We start from the raw sequence: 17894 nt of genomic DNA on the forward strand, positions 1-17894 counted from the left end.
CTTGAACCTGTGATCCTTCTGTCTCAACTTCCCGAGCCACTGGGATCACAGGTATGTGCCACCGTGCCCAGCTGCACATCCTCTTTTAAATGTATTCCTAAGTGCATGATTTTTTGATTCTATCACAATCTTTTTCAAAATTTCATGTTTAAATTGTGACTATGTGAAAACACAATTCATTTTTGCATCTTATCTTACTCCCAACAATTTTTTATCTGTAGATTTGTTTAGCTCTTCTGCATGCACATCATGTCATCTGTGAATAACATGAAGTTATTCATGTTTTATTTTGTCTAGTTCCTAATACTTTTCATTAGCCAGGTCCTTCTGTACAACATTGAATAGAAATGGCAAGACTGGGCACATTTGTCCTGTTTCTGGTCTTCAAGATAAAGTTGTCATATTAAGTTTTGCTGATGAAATTTTAAGAATATATATTATTTTTTTCCCTTCATTTCATGATACTGTTTTTTTTTTTTTTTTTAAATCATGAACAGATGTTGATGTTTTCTGCATTAATTGAGGTGGGATGGGAGTTTCTGCATCAGGTGGGATAGTCATATAATTCTCATTTGTTTTATTGATATGGACCTTATGTTCCTGATATATTTATCAAGATTACTTATTCTCCATATATGTATCCATATTGAATATTATCACTGAGTACTTAAGATATTTGAATAACTATCATGCAGAATATGATAATTCAGATACTTAACACCTAGGAAAATATTTATTATAGCAATTAATTAAAAAAGCAAACTAAAACTGCACATTCAAGTAAAGATAGGGAAGTAACATAGTTTGCTTCTGACGCATCCAAATTTTCTTTAATTACACAGTTTTACAACATGAGAGCAGGAAGTTTCAAATGCAAAAGGTTTGGTCTGTCTCCATTTTCAACAAACTTAAAACATATTTGTAATTTTAAACATAAAGGCTTTTTTTGGTACTTGGGATTAAACTCAGGGCCACTTGACCACTGAGCCACATCTCCAGCCCTATTTTGTATTTTATTTAGAGACAGGGTCTCACTGAGTTGCTTATTGCCTCGATTTTGCTGAGGCTGGCTTTGAACCTGCTATCCACCTGTCTCCGCCTACTGAGCTGCTGGGATTATAGGTGTGTGCCACTGCACCTGGCTATAAAGTAATTTAATAAAGATAATAGAGAGTTTACAGTGACTGGCAACTATGAAAGGTCTTTAGGAATGATTGTTAGAACAATGTCACAGGGCTGGAACAATCAGGAGTCTGGATGAGACAACCACTGGTTGAATCCATGGCACCATCAGGGTGCAGGCTGCCACTGCAGCTGTTGGCTCCAAGCATATGACCACCTCAACCATGGACCAAAGATCAGGAATCCATTGCTTCATCTACTAAATGCAAACTGCTAGATTTGGCAATAGCGATGCCTCACAGAGTTCTGTCTGTCTCTCTCCACTGAACTAATTTTCTGAGTTTAAGTGAATCCAACTGGTAGAAAGTAAATGGCATGCAGAGCCCTTGCTTCAAGGAAGTCCAGAAAATGTAGCTTTTTAAGAGGACATTCTAGAAAGAGGTTGGGCCAGCTGTTAAGCAGGTCAGTCTTCACAGATCCTTTATTTCCTTTTTGATGGCTAATAAGCATTCATTCATTCATTCAATTCAATTGAATTTTTAGTTTGACACAATGATCAATATGATGATTATGAAGAATTTTCTGTTCTCCCTGCCTGATCTGTCCCTTGCTTCTCTGTCTTGTCACATGCTCTGGAGGCTGAGCTCTATGTATGACATCTCCTGGGTTTCCAGGTTCTCTGGCTGCTGGGTGGTTTTAGGCAATGGTAAGTCACAAGAGGAACCTGGTTCCCTCCCTGGTGGTCTCCCATGGTAGTGGTTGTGTCCTCCTACTGAAGATCAAGGTGTTTCTTGGTGGACCTTCTCCCCCCAGATATAGCTCTTACTGGGTTTCAATGACAGCTCCTTCCACCAGCTCCCTTAGTTCTAGAAGTGGTAATGCCTCCTTCACGTTGCTAGCCACTTCCTGTTGTTCAGGGTTTTTTTTTTACTGCTCCTTGCTGGTTCCCTTGGCTATAATTTTGTAATAGTCCATTTAACTCTCTTCAATGACTCCTTTGAGTCTGCCACCTTTCCCTGCCAGGAATGTTTAGTGAGTGCTATGCTATGGGATAAGGCACAGTTTTAATTTTAAAGTGCATACAATACATCCAGGTAGATGAAATACAAATATAGTCATCCCTGTTCATGTGGAAGTCTTACTGCCAGGATCTCAGAATTGTCTTTGGATGTAGAATTTTAAGATCTAATTAAGGTTAACTGAGTCATATGGGTGGGCCCTCATCTAATATGGTATCTTATAAGAACAGAGATACCAGGGCTGCACACAAAGAGAAAAAGACCAAGTGAAGATACAGTGAGAAGATGCCATCTATAATCAAGACCCAGGCCTCAGAAGAAGACAAACCTGCTGCCCAACACCTTGACCTTGGACCTGTAGCCTCCAGAACTGGGAAAAACCAATACCTGTTATGTAAGTCGCCCTGTCTGTGTTACTTTGTGTTGGCAGCCCTAGAGGATGAACACTCCCCCACCAAAGCCAAATATGAAGAGTATGTGGTAAGTTCATGGAATTGAGAGAAATTCTTGTGGATTTTAAAATTGAAGGTTGAATAAAATAACCATACCTACCTTACTCTATTAGGAGGATTAAGAATATATGCAAAAGTCTCAAGAACTGTTGAATACCTTTGTAATTTACAAGGACACACAGCTGGACTCAATCTGGGTGTAGAACTGTCTCTTGACTTCTTGTGGCCTATTCTTTCCATGCTTTGGGTTATTTTCTGACATTCTGAAGTTCTTAATGCTCAATCCACCTGAGTTACACTTGGTTCCCAAGGCCCTCCACCTTTGGCCTCATCTCTTGACTCTTAACTCTGCCTACATGATAGTTAACATGAGATGGCTGGCTCCCAGTGATCCTCACTTCCTGGTATTTATGACCGTGTGAGTTTCCTCCTCCAACCCATTAAAGTATAGCTGAGATGACAGAAGGGAACCTCCAAGGCTAGGTCATTAAAGGTCATTACTGTCTCTGCTTGGTTTCTTAGATCACAAGCTTTGGGCAAAGCTAGTCCCCATGTCAAGGGGATACCGAAGCAGCTCTGTGAAGAAATCCTCACTAAGAGAAAAGGAGACACCTACCAACAGGAAGTACCAACTTGCCAGTCATGAGAGAGAACCACTCTGGAGCTGATCCCTCAACCCTAGATAAAAGTCTTAAGACAGTCTCAGCTGATTTGATTGTAGTTTCATTAGAGACTAAGCCAGAACTTCTGAATTCTGATCACAGAAGTTGTGAGAATTGATGATGTTTTTAAAGTCACTACGTTTTGGTGACTTAGAATGCATTAGATAATACAATATTCATAACTCTCCACTAATACACAGTTCTCCATGTTGTCTTTGTCTTTTTACTTCTGTCTTCTCACAAAACAACTAACAACTAGACAAACAGCAAGCTAATAAATAAATTGTTCACCATTTCCTCCTGGGATACCCTTCTTTGCATCTTAAATCATCCAACATTTAGCTCAGTTTCTGTGTCATGAAATGTGTCTTCATTACAACATTTTGACTGTCTTTCCTTTGGTAACTTCAATGTTGGAAACAGAATTGTTTACTTACTATCCTGTATCATCTGTCATTTTACATGTATTAATTTGTAAACACAAATGTGATGTAGATTTCTCGTGTTTTCCATAGCACCTGGCCTGTGCCACACAGGTACCAGTACTTTAGCAAACTGATTGGGATTTTTAATTGCCCACTATCCAGTAGGGAAAAAAAAATGGGACAAAAGTTATTTTCTTATTTGGAATCTAGCAGTTAATCACCAAAAATGACCATGAGTAATAACATCCTCTCTAAAGAAACATAGAAATACATCTCAGAAACTTAATTTTCCATAGTCGAGCATTTATCTTACTCAAAATTTTATGTAGCTGGGCATGGTGGTGCATACCTGTAATCCCAGCTATTTAGGAGGCTAAGGCAGGAAGATTGCAAGTTTGAGGCCAGCCTGGGCAACGTACCATGATCCTGTCTCAAAATTTTTAAAAAAGAGGAATAGAGATGCAGATCAGTGGTGGAATGATTGCCTAGTATACATGAGGTGCAGGGTTCAATCACCAAAACACACCCCCACCACAAAAAAAAAAAAAAAAAAGAGAGAAGAAAGACAAAATTACTCCTTTGTCTGAGGATTGGAATAAACAACTTTCAGGCTCAATGTTTTTGCAAAGTTGATTAAAAATAGTGTTAGATGTTTGTAGGGTATTGTTTTATGTACAGAAAGGAAATTTAAGGCAGAGATAACTAAATGCATGTGCATTAGGGTTATAGCATGTGACAACTACAATTAACCTTTGCCCTAACTGAATCCTTGATCCTACTCAGCCAGAACCCAATCATCTTTGTGTTCTTATCATTCTGGATTTCCTCATTGGAGATGACAATTTAACAATTCCTAGAAGACAGTAAATTAAGGCCAGAGTGGAAACATGGCTGTCAGTATATGACTCTGGAAATTAATTCATCGAGTATTATAGAAAAGAAAAACATTTTGGAGCAAGGACTGCCAATATATTTCAAATTAAACTTTAAAATCATTGCTGGGTATTAAGAAGCACTCAGTTTAATTCATAAATTGTCATATGTAGTTCATTGTTGGAAACAGAATCATGTATTTGCTGTTCTGTATCATTTGTTATTATTTCACATATTAAACAAACACATATCTATTATATATGGAGAGAGAAAGAGGAAGAGAGAGAGGAAGAGGGAGGGAGGGAAGAAAGGAAAGAAAGATGAAAGAGAAAGGGAGAAGAGACAGGCAGATGAGTTTCATGTTAAGGAAGACTTGAAGATAATTAGGTCTGGCAAGTCTGAAATTTACAGAGTAGGTCGGAGACGAGAAACTGAGGCAAAATTAATGTTGTAGTTTTTTTGTTGTTGTTTTGTTTGGTTTGGATCCCAGGGCCTTGCTAGGCAAGGGCTCTACCAATGAGTTAACATCTCCCATTCTAATGTGCGGTCTTAAGGCAGAACTCCTTCTTTGGGAAGCTCCAGATTCTGCTCTGAAAGCCTTCAACTGACTAGATGAGGCCCACCCATGTTAGGCTTTACTTAAAATCAATTGATTATAAACATGAATCACATCTACAAACACCTTCAGAGCAACATCTCAGATTAGTTTTTGACCACACATGGGTGCTATAGCTTAGCTCGTTGGCAGAAAATTAACCACCACTATCCATATTTGATAAAGTAAATTTTGGGGGATATTTGATTTAAAAACTTTCCATACTATATATGTCATATATACATATGACTCTTTAGAGTATTCCAGATGTTCTGGGCACTACATAGATCAAAAAATTAAGAGGAGACACGCTCATCTAAGAGTTAATCACCAAAAATAACTAGGAGTAATAACATCCCGTCTAATGAAGTGTAGAAAAACGTCTCAGAAACTTCATTTTCTATAGGCAATTGTTTATTTTCTTAAAAAAATTTTATGTAGCTGGGTGCAGTGGCACACACCCATAATGCCAGCTATTTGGGAGATGGAGGTAGAAGGATCCCAAGTTCTGGGTTAGCCTTAGCAACTTGTCAAGACCCTGTTTCAAAATAAGAAACAGGTACTGAGGATGTAGGTCCATGGTACAGTGCCCGGGGTTCAATCCCCAGTACTGGGGAAAAAAAATTAATGTAATACTAAAGCAGGGACTGTAACCAATCACAAAATAATCAAATGCCTCCATCTGCTGACCCAGCTTTTAAAAATACTACATCATTTACAGAGTTGCCAAGATATTCTGTACAAAACTGAAATTCAAAAAGCATTTCTCTATCAGAGGATGTTTCACTTACATACAAGATGACAGAAAAACAGATAAAGCAAGGATGACCTCAAAGAAGACAACCTCACCTCCCCAAAAGTGATTTAATGAGAAAGCTACAAAATGCTGGGCTGAGCAGACCCAAGGGCTGACTTGTCCCAATTCCTGGGATTTTATAAAGGGCTAGGGATGTTTGGAGACTCTCATAGAAATAATAAACATTATCACTGCCCAAATCATATTTTATGTATAAGATGCAGCTTCTCATGGTTAAGGCTGCATACAGGCCCTTATTTATTTGGTCTTATATTCTACAAAATGCTATTGGCACTGGCTGGATGGAGGGATAATGATATATTAATGTGTCTTAGAAGCGTTTCCTATTTAGAGCAGGTCATGATATTTTAGCATGACTTAGTGAAATCTCTGTGCAGAAAATGTGTGACCCTAAAGACGTGGGTCTAATAAGTTCAATTAATAGCAGAACTGAGGTTCTGATCCAGGCACACTTTATGGAAGGGTTGGAAATAAACATCTATCCATCCTTATTAAAATATTTGCAAATACACATGTATATGTCCTTAGTTCACAATCTCTATCATCTATTCAAAGGTCCTGAAACCAAACTGTTTGAAAGTTTTTATTTGGGTAGCATAAAATATCTACAATTGGATCTTTACAAAAGAAGATGTGCAAAAGGGGAGAAGTAAATTTATACATAAGATTTTGCTGCTGAAATGTGGGAAGACATCAATAATCAACTTAGGTTCCAGAGCTCATGCAGAACGGTCAGAACTTTGTCTTCCTTAGGTAAAGGAAGTAGAAACTATGTTAATCCCCTGGTGAGTTAGTTTATAGAAACTCAGAGATTATACTGAACCTAAACAAAAATAAATCTATGGGAAGGGAAGACAGACTAAATTATTTCAAATCATAATAGTACATAAACATATTTAGAAAGACTGAAAACAATTATCTCAATAATATGACATTGTTTTTCAAGTCCATGATGCCATCGATACTCATTTACACTGTGGCATTTCATCTCATGGTTCAGTATTTAAAATCACATAAAAATTTATGCATAACATCAAGTGTGACTGTAAGTAACTGTTATCCTGGGATATATGTCTCTTTCTTGCTCTGAAAACCCAGATGATTTGGCCAAGTATACAACCCTGTCACTGACCTGGCTACCCGACAGCAGAGGGCGAGACCTACCAGAATGATCCACAGACAGGGGCACCTCATTGTAAAGCCTCAAAAATTTTGCAGTCATTCACACTTGGAGTGGACCAAAGGAAGAAGGCATTAAGAGTTTTCGAGAACAACAGAGAATTACAATCAGAATCTATGGCACAGTAAATAAGCATATAGTAGTTAACATTTTAACAAAATATTTTAAAAGTATTGTTTTCTCCGTAGGGGGAAAGCAGACAACTCTCCAGTAGTAGAAAAAGAAAAACAACACTGGTATTCAATTTCCAGTTTAAACACACTTGTGAACAGGAAGATTGTGAACCCCATTAATTAAATATAAAAACTCCAGAAGAAATTATGACCTTAATGTACAACAGCATTTCTATATCAAATTAAACTTAGCATCTGATTAAACACACCCATAGTACCTTTATGGAATTCTCTAAAATGCTCACAGTAAAAGTGTATAAACTAGAGTGTAGATTAAAACATCTTGTATAGCTTGAGTGATACCTGCTGTGGGTTAAATAGCTTCAATTTTTAAAGTATGAGTTTTGACTTTTGAAAGCAGACTGTGTTTTGGCATTCAAACCTATATAAGATCTTACAATTTTGTCTTGGGTATGGTGGCACATACCTATAATCCCAGCAACTTAGAAATTTAGTCTCTGTCTCAAAATAAAAATAAAAATGTCTGGGGATGTGGTCTGGTGGTAAAGCACCTCCAGGTTCAATCGCCAGTATCAATCAATAAATAAAATTTAAAAAACCTTAAAATTTTGTCAAATAAGGAATACAAGATATGAAACATCAAATGTGGGGGAAAGATTTCTGATCTCTAACATCACATGGGTAATGAGTGGTTTACATCCCATGCCTCCCTGAAATCTAGCTTCTTGGAGGTGATTTATGGGTGAGTTAAAAGGATATCATTCAATTTAGTTTAAGTGCGTATTTAAAAACTTACTAAAACCACACATCCTAACACATACCTTATTTTACCACACTGGAGACTGCTTATGTGTTAACTTCTACTACCAAGATAATTTATATCTTTATATAGTCTTTGGAAGATAATTTCAGCTATCTTTAATTAAAGACTCCTCCAGAGATGTGTATTTGGACTGTTATTATAAGCACTTATATTCGTGTTTTATTGATAGCACACAAACCGCTAAGATTTCCTCCACCATAACTCCACATTTGTGTTATTCAGAAATCTTGTTTTTCATAGTAATGAACCAACAATTTAACATAAGCAGAAACTTGAAAAATATTTATACAGATAAAATCGACCTTGGGGGCTGTATGTATTGAAATAATACATTAAAATTTTAAAAATATTCTAGTCTGTCTGAAAAACAAAGTTCTATAAAGAAACCATCTTTTAATTTAATTTGTTAATACAGAGTTTAATGTGATTTAGTTTTTTAAAGCAAACTAACTTTATAATAACATTTCAATTCTCTTACTTTTTTGGTGCTGCAGATTGAACCAGGGCCTCGCACATGCTAATAAGTACATGATCTACTATTGAGCTACATCCCCAGACCCTCCATTCTTCAGCATAATGGTAAGAATTCTAAAAAACAGAGTGTTGTAGATCTACAAAAATGGTGAGTAACTTGTAAAAAAGTTGAGAAACTACACTGAAAACATTCATAATGGCTTTGGACCCTCCAGATAGGCAGGTTTAAGGAAAGATTTTTATTTCTGAATTTATCACATATTTGTTACTGGGTTTTAAACTTCAAAATACGTTCCTCCTCCAGGTAAAATGTCAATGGTGTACCTTTACACATCAACTGTGTTGTGTGTTTTGACAGTTTAGGCACATTTCAATGATTTTAGATTTTTATTTTGTGGTTTTATTATAAAACAGCTTGCACACCAAAATCAAACAGATCTTTTTTTATTTAAAAATCCACCTCAAAATTCAGTTCTGGGTTTTAGTTTTTGTTTAAAATAAAGCAAACATTTAAAAGCATCACATGTTACTAGTCTACAATTCATCTTGTAATTAGCACATAGTTTGTGGACTGGGGAAGTTAACCCAGCACATGGATCAGGCACAGTACTAGGGCCAAAGGGCCAGAAATCAGGGCACATCTGTGTACTCAGGCAACAGTGAGAGGTCTGAATGGAGTGGGTTGTGCCTCAGTGGTGGGCACCCCATTTCTATGCACCCCCCAAAAGCTGTAAGTCTGAAATCAATACATAAGAGACTGTCCGTGACTTAGGTAATAAAAAAGAACCCCAAACAACTATATCTGCTTTCTAAAGTGTGTTGCAAAGCCAAGAAAGATGAATATAACTGTAGTCTCACTACAGTTTGTGGTCTTGACATCTGTGACACAGGACCATGTTATAGGTGAGACAGAATTACGCCATTCCTCTGGTGGTTTTGGAAATCTGGTTGGAAGGGGTCCGTGGGTAGAAGACTTCACATTACAGCAAGGCTCTGATATTTCACGAACAGGGGCAGTGAAGAAAATCACAGTACAAAATCCTAAATTCTTTTACTGGAAAAACAACAGGTGCTACATGAGAATCACTAATATAACATCTATTTTTTTTTTAAATGAAGATATAAAACATTAATTGCATAGGAATTTAAATATAAGGCCAAGAAGAATATTAAGTAAAATAAAATCATAGAAAGGGCACTATGGTGTCAAAAGATAGAATTTCATTCTTAAGAGTTATAAATCTCAATTACTGTCTAATTAAGAATCACAGTATGTTGCTATTACTAACAGTGAATGTCAACTGTTTCCTTAACTCCACACTGGAAACCAATATTTAGGATGAAGAACAACACAACTAAAGCTCATTGTCTAAACCTGATCAGTGTATTAGCACTTCAGTGCCCGGTACGTACCTGATTAGTTATATTATCTACCTTTTGCAAGTAATGCTCAATACATGTTAACAAGCGTAAGAGCATGTCATCACTGCACGCTGTCAATGATTTTCAGGGTTACTTGATAGTGTAATTTATATTCAGTCTTTCAAAGGTGCAAGATCCCACCCGGCAGAATCTTCACTCAATGAACCAAAAACACTGTCATTAACAAAATACAACAAAGTCCCTCCATTAAAAACTAAATGCACATGAACCAGAGAACTAGGTCCTGACACCAATACATACATTATCCTCAGCATACTGAAAGGCAGTGGAGGACTTGGTAGTTCAAGCTAATGGTTACCACCTGTAATGTCAGGTAGAAAGCTAATTTGGGATCCTACTTCTCATTTTCATGTTGTTAGACTGTAGTTTCAACAGCAATTTCCAGATCTAAAAGTAGCTTAGTTAACTTAGTATTGTTATAGAGAGTAGTGTGAGAAAAAAACAAGAACTCCCAAAGGAATTCCACTAAGGTTCATCGAGAAGACCCAAACCAATGTTTTAAATGAAAAAGTGCATAAATACAGTAATACTACAAATGTGTTAACCACGGGACCAATGTTTCTCTGGGAGCTAAATGAGACTATTTTTCCACATTATTTACATGTTACAAATTGTTCAGATACCACAAAGCACCATTTCCAATCCCAACTGCTTGATTATGTGTGACGGGTCCCTTGACTTCAACTCTGCTCACTTGAGGATCTAGTTAGCATAGAAGCGTCACGTCATTTTCAAACAGGATTTCTCTCTACATTCGGTTCTCTTTTGTTCAGAAATGGCAAGGTGATATATTCATTTCACACCCTTGGTTGGTGTTTCTGATTCTGTGGACTGTCTTCCATCCGTCCAGGCCTCCCGGGTACTCTTGAGAGCCAGGGTCTTCTGCTGGTCAACCACGACATAATCTACTCTCTCATCCGCCACACTGCTTCCTGAGCCACTGCTCTTTTGCTAAAATGCAAAGAAAAAACAAAAAAGTAAAAAAATTTTTTACTTAAAAAAGTAAAGTGGGACTGAGTGAAATTCAGTCTTAAAATGGACATACATGCACTATGGATATTCTTGAAATTCTATTGGCTCACAAAGAAATACCATTAACTACCTCAATTTAACAATGCCGTCTCTCTCCTAACTAAACATCATTTTCTCTTTAATTTAAAATTATAGAATTCATACTAACACTCCCATCAGAGATGTTATTCATAGGAAACAGGGACAGAAAATACCTAGTTCATCTTTTTTTTAAAATTTTTTATTTGTTCTCTTTAGTTATACATGGCAGTAGAATGCATTTTGCCGTATCATAGTTCATCTTAACATATGCAGATTGATTCTCCCTTTAACTTGACTTTTTTTTTGAAATCCAGTGTTTACTTTCAGAGCTAAGAAATGTGTGGGGTTTTTTTGTGTTTTGTTTCATTGTTGATTTTTGCAAAGCAATAGTTCAAGAACAATCAATTACATGGGCTGATGCTCTTTGACTCTCCAAATCCAGCCTGATACTAGATAACTTAAATGTGATTATTAATGCATTGCTGGCTCACTAGAAAGAAAACAGCTAATTATAAGAAAAATGGAGGGAGAGGTTAAGGCATGGAAAGAAACCTTGTCTTCAGGATGGATGTCAATCTAGCAGAGCAACTAGGAGGCTGGGGGAAGGAGGTCATGCTGAACCTAAGGCTATCCTGTTAAGCTGTGGTCCCTGGAGGGAACTAAACTATGGTAGTAGTAGCTCCTGGTTCCTAGCAAAAGGTAATACAAATCTTTTCTGGAGGAAATTTAGGTCCTCAGGATTTGCAATTAGACAATGTACACACACACAAGCCAAAAAGAATGAGTTAGCAGCTGGGCGCAGTTGCGCGTGCCTGTAATCCCAGCAGCTCAGGAGGCTGAGGCAAGAGGATTGAGAGTTCAAAGTCAGCCTCAGCAACTTAACAAGGCCCTAAGCAACTCAGTGGGGCCCTGTCTCTAAATAAAATATAAAAAAGGGCTGGGGATATGGATCAGTGGTTAAGTGCCCCTGGGTTTAATCCCTAGTACCAAAAAAAAAAAGAGCAGAAACAATAAACATAAATTCAAACCTCCAAGGACTTCAGACTATCAAAGTTACTGCATCAACAGCATAAAACATGTACGTACAAAATGTTTAAAGGAACTAAAGCATAAATATAAAAGGAATAAAACAAATAAGAAATCCAAAGTTGTTAAAATCAGCAAACTGTATTTTAGAAATGAAATATAAAATAATTGAAAACTAAACAAATAGGAAGAATAGAGAATTAGTGAACTTGGTGAAAGATGTAAAGAAACTATCCAATTAAGCACAGAGAGATGACAAGCAGAAATTATAAAAGAATGGTAAGAGATCCAGAAAATACAGACATCCTAACATGTCTAATCAGAAATGTCAGAGGAGAGAATAAACAGTAAAATGAATGACTGACATTTTTCCAGAGTTGAGAAAAAATTGCAAACCCAGAAAATGAAATAGCAGCACAAATAAAAAGCAATTCATGTCTAGACACTGTTGGGAAACTGCAAAATGACACAAACAGAGGAAAGAGTTTAAAATCAGCCAGATAGAAAGGATAGGTGACCTGCATAGGAACAGCCATCGGACTACAACATGCTTTCCTCACAAGGGACAGAAGCAAGGTGAGGGGGGAACAGTGTCTTCTACGTGGTGAGAAAGTTACCGTCAGTCAAGAGCTGTCGGCTGAACCCCGTCTTGTTTTCCAAGATAAAGCAAAATCAAGACATCACATAAAACAAACAAACAAACAAAAAGTGGAAAGGATTTACCACCCACAGAGCTCCACTAAAGAAACTTCTAAAGGCTACATTTCAGAAGGAAAAAAATAATTACACGAAGGAGAGTCTAAGATACAAAAAGAGTGATAGACAAAGAAGTTGGTAAGCAGGTAGGAAGATGTAAGTCAATACTGTTTACAAAATGCATTCCTACTAATACTACTAATTGTGGGCTTAACAAAAGAAAAAAATTGAAATTTTGGACAGAAAGAACATATAATTTGAGATAACTTTCTAAAAAAGAATGAAGATATTGTTTACCTTAAGAATCTGTTAAGCAATCATTTCAGTGGTAAGAACAGAAAATATCTAACCGCCATACCATCAGAAAAGAGAAAGTTACTTTATCAGTCTCCATAATTTTTTCTTTCTTTCTTTCTTTCTTTTTTTTTTTGAGGTGGGGGCGGAATACTAGGGATTGAACCCAGGGGTGCTCTGCCACTGAGCCACATTTCCCCACCCCTTTTATTCTTTGAGACAAGGTCTCTCTAAGTTTCTGAGCTAGTCTTGAACTTGTGATCCTCCTGATCCAGCCTCCTGGGTCTCTGGATTACAGGCGTGTGCCACTGTGCCTGACTCAGACTCCACCATTTTGTTGCAGTTTTCAAAAGTGCATTAAGTAATAGACTTCATTAAATTAAACATAATAAAGGTTTCCCCAAGGAGACAATGCTCGTTTAAAGTGCACGCTAACTACATTTGTGGAATGAGGTTTCACTCACCTTCCGCGGTGGTGTGGACTTCCCAGAATCTAAATCTAGATCAAGGTACTCCACCTGCTTGTCTCCCTTGGGCTTGATCATAGGACTGCTTCCTCCATCAAGGCTATTACTGCCAAAAAGATTCTGAAAGTGAACCACAACAACACCAGCCGTCAAACATTCATGAAACACACCATTCATCCTTTTTCATTTGAGTTGGGGGCCTTAAAACTCCTGGGCTCAAGAGATCCTCCTGCCTCAGCCTCCTGAGTAGCTAGGAATACACATGTGAGCCACCACCACTGATATATACCATTCACCTTGTACTTGCTTTTTAAAAGAACAAGGCTAGAAAAAATGTCTGCTTAGAAAATTAAATAAACTCTTAGGATTTAATGAATAATATTTTAAATGTATTAAAACTGAGAGGAAGCCAAAAGTAGTTTCAGAAGTTAAATTTGGTTAAACTTAGACTGGGGAAATCAAACCACAGCTGGCCATAAAAGTTCAATCTGAACATTATTAAAATTATATTGTACTCAATTACATTTTTATAGCAGAGGCTCCTTATACCCACTGCTTTCAAATTAAATTTAAAAGAAAGCTTCTATGGTTAATTTAAAGGCTTTCATGCAAAAACATTAGTTTTGAGTTAAGTATATTATCTCAAGGTTATAGATAATGATTCCAAAGTCTATTTTATTTAATCATCTGGATTTCTTTTAACTAATTAATTTCCTGTCTTTTCTTAGTTTGATCTCTTTCTTTCTAAAAGGAAGTGTACAATAGGACTACTCTCTAAAGTAAAATAAAGAAAATAGGAAGATAGAGGATAGCAATAAACAAGAACCAAAAAGCTAGAGGCTTAAGAAAAATAAAAATGGATCAGGTTAGCAGGAACTCGAACCAATGCTAAATAGGAGGAGGGCGAAATGCCCTTATGTCCCTACGTTCTCTCTCTTTTGTATCCTAAGTGTGCGCCAAAGTGATTTGCCACCATGCACAACGCCCATCTAGAAATGCTGCCTCACAAGGAAGACCGCATGCTCATTAGGGACTTGTGCATGAATCTGGTTCCGTTGACTCTTTGAGTTGCTGTTTCACCCCTGTCTCCCACGACCTACAGTTAAAGTAGAGAGTTGTGTTTAAAGGAAAGAACATTTGCTAGAAAAATACTCAGTTTATTCCCTCATGTGGTAGTGGGGCTGCTGATAGGCAGTATAAATCCTTTTATAAATTAGAAAAAGGTGCTCCTTTCTCTGAAGTGACACACTCTGTGCCAGGGCCCACAACCTGATGAGGGGCCCCACATGGCCTGGATTTCATGTGGTGGGGTGTAAGAGTGAAGCAAGCAACTGCACAGGTGAATGCAATGACCCTATTTAAAGAAAAAGAATTTTAAATCAAATTTCTCAACAACTGCAAATAAAATATTGAAATTAACATGTAGGGTTGAAAAATATAAGAAAATTTTGCTCAAGCTGAATTGCTAAAGACAATACCCCCCATTTTACTAATTCATGAAGAAGCTGAAATCAGTGTCATTTTCTCCCCCTGCGTAAGGCCATATTTTACTCTCACAACAAATCAGCTGGGAGGGTAAGCAATATTCCATGTTCAAAGGTGATGGATAACAACCCACATCCCATGTTTTCCTGCCTGGAAACGCCTAGAAGTGTTCACAGTGTTATAAAGATATAAAGAGAATCCATAAATTCATATGACCTGCTCATTTAACCCTAATAAGTTGTCCCCAAAGAGAATTTCTCAGAACTGCTAGTTAAGTTTTATGTCTAGTGACTACTAAAACTGGAAATGTTTAAGTATTGTTAAAATCTGTGTGTCGATGAGGAAGTCTATTTGTTCTTGATCCGGTTTCAACAGGGAACAGCCTCCCTCTGTGTTCTAGCCTTTCACCCACTGTGTTTCCAAAATAGTTTTCTGAGGAACTGTGGAAATTATATCGTGTTCTGTAAATTAAATAACAAAACAGTAATGCTAGATTTTTCTAAAATTCTTCAAAAAACATGTAAGATCATTTAGGATATGTATGTTGTTATTATGTAACAATTTATGTCTTTAGTAATAGTGTACCATCACTTAAATTTCAGGTATTAAATTAAGGGTTCAAATGTTTGACATTGATCTTCATACAAATTAGTGGACAGCATCACCAATTCACTGTTTCACTGCCTATGACAGACATAATCTCCTAGGAAATGAGCTGTAAAATGTCAATTTCAAGAATTTGGTCTTCATTGTATGAATAAACCAGATATGGTCTGATCCTGTCTCAACTTATTGAACTTTAAGATTAGTTTATTACTGACTTCATCAGCATGCATTAGATCCAGTGAACTTCCATGGTGTTTCATTAGTACACTAAGTTCCCAATATTGTTACAATGATCACATAATTTTCTAAGGAAGAGTTGCATGTACTACAAGGAGGCCTTGTAGTTGGCACTCATGGCTCAGTTGACTTTTCTACTGAACATGGTAGACAGATATTTCCACCTGGGTCATTTTTGGTCATTTCTAACACTTATGACCAAAGTTCTTCAGCAATCCATCAGTGATTATTTAGACATCCCTCCTGGCAAATAAATGTGGTTTTCTGGTTTAATGTCATAGGTACAAAAATACATATTTTTACTTCCTTTGACTTCTGACTATAATGGTCTTTTTTCTGGTCTTTTACCTTCACCTATGACAAATTCTACTTTCAGGCTTTTACATTGTCTTCCTAAGATTTTTATGGTTACTTACTATTTTGAGCAAAAATATAAAATCTCTTCTAGCTCAGAAAATACTCTAATTATTATTTTGCAATTAGAAAAAAAAATTGGTTCAACTACCTAATTATGAAAGTTGGTGACAGTATCTACTCTGATGAAGTATTACTGATTCTCTTACTTGAGTCTATTCACTATAGTGAGAAAACAAATTAAATTAATAAAAAAAATGATAGAACAACTACTCAACAAGTGAAAAAAAAATTGAATCCAAAAACTAAGAGTCAGTAAAAATTTTTCTGCCTTGAGTAATCTCTAAAATCATTATTGGTCTAATTAGTTACAGTCAAATTCAATGTTGACTTAAATATTATAAATTATTTTTGAATATTTCATAAATTTATTAATTTTTAAAGTTAACCAGTATAGCACCAAATCGAGCTTTCCATATCATTTCATTATGACTGCTGACATACGTGTCTGAGGGACCTATTTTGCTTAAAGTCTATGCAGAATGAAAGACAAATTCATTGACTGAACTGAGCTTACAACAAAGAAAGAAAATAAGACCTCCAAAATGTGACTCAAAAATTTGATATTCAATGTTTGCTTATCCTGTTGTTCTCCAACTGCTCTCCCTTCTCCCATGATAGAGCCTTTTTTTTTTTTTTTTTGGTACCAGGGATTGAACTCAGGGGCACTCGACCACTGAGCCACATCCCCAGCCCTATTTTGTATTTTATTTAGAGACAGAGTCTCGCTGAGTTGCTTAGCGCCTCATTGTTGCTGAGGCTGGCTTTGAACTCACGATCTTCCTATCTCAGCCTCCCAAGCCGCTGGAATTACAGGTGTGTGCTACCGCGCACAGCTCCATGATGGAACTTTTATGTGAGTCCAATGACCCTTTGAAAAAAGGCTGTTTCCCAGACCCTTTTGTGTCTGAAAATGGCCATAGTTCTGGTTTCTCTGTGGCCATTTTCAGGAACCTTTTTTATGAGCTGCTGGATTGAACCCTTTGCTCCTGTTCCCTTTGTCCCCCATCCTACCCTGCAGTCTGTGTGTCAATCTGTTGGCTGGAACATGACCTTACTCCATGAGCATGTGAGCTACACGCAGAGGACACTACCTTGCAGAGCTAAAGAGGCCGGAATCCCTGACAGCTCTCAACTGACTCTCTGGATTTTTGCATGAGGAAGAAAGAAACTTCTTTTTTAAGTCACTGTTAAACAGGTTAGTAGATACTAAATAGGTCTAGTAGATACTCTATATAATAAGATACAATAAGAGAATAAGCAAAAGAGAATTATTTTTAAAAATTAAAATTGGTTTTTATTCTGAAACATCTGAAGTATTTTTTAGATTTCTGAGAAACAAAACATTTGCTGCTATGATAAAGTTCTCATGCCTTGTGGCAATACAGCCAACCTTAAAAATATTATGTTTATAACAGGTCTTCTTTAATCTTTAAGCCCAAGGGTATATTCTCGAAAGATTATCAAGAATCTCCTGTATAAGACCTTCTCACCACAAGAATGTCATTACTTGGGCCTGGAGAAAGACGTTATCAAATACTTCCAGTATATTTTTCTGAAGAGTATCAAAAACCGAGCACATCTTAAATGAAGTACT

General features: G+C 36.8%; 1 protein-coding gene across 2 annotated transcripts in view; it reads right to left on the reverse strand.

Moving 5' to 3' along the window:
* Nucleotides 1-6534: 6534 nt before the first annotated feature.
* Nucleotides 6535-17894, reverse strand: part of Gab1 (GRB2 associated binding protein 1) — a 117904-nt gene continuing 106544 nt past the window's right edge. For both annotated transcript variants that reach the window (XM_027926648.3, XM_027926649.3), the window contains 2 exons: nucleotides 13553-13675; nucleotides 6535-10970 (listed from right to left, as the gene is read on the reverse strand). In XM_027926648.3, the coding sequence (XP_027782449.1) occupies nucleotides 10812-10970; nucleotides 13553-13675 (282 nt within the window). In that variant the 3' untranslated portion in view covers nucleotides 6535-10811. The remainder of the gene's footprint in view (nucleotides 10971-13552; nucleotides 13676-17894) is intronic.

This window comes from Marmota flaviventris, chromosome 7 (genome assembly GCF_047511675.1).
Source record: "Marmota flaviventris isolate mMarFla1 chromosome 7, mMarFla1.hap1, whole genome shotgun sequence".
NCBI lineage: Eukaryota > Metazoa > Chordata > Mammalia > Rodentia > Sciuridae > Marmota > Marmota flaviventris.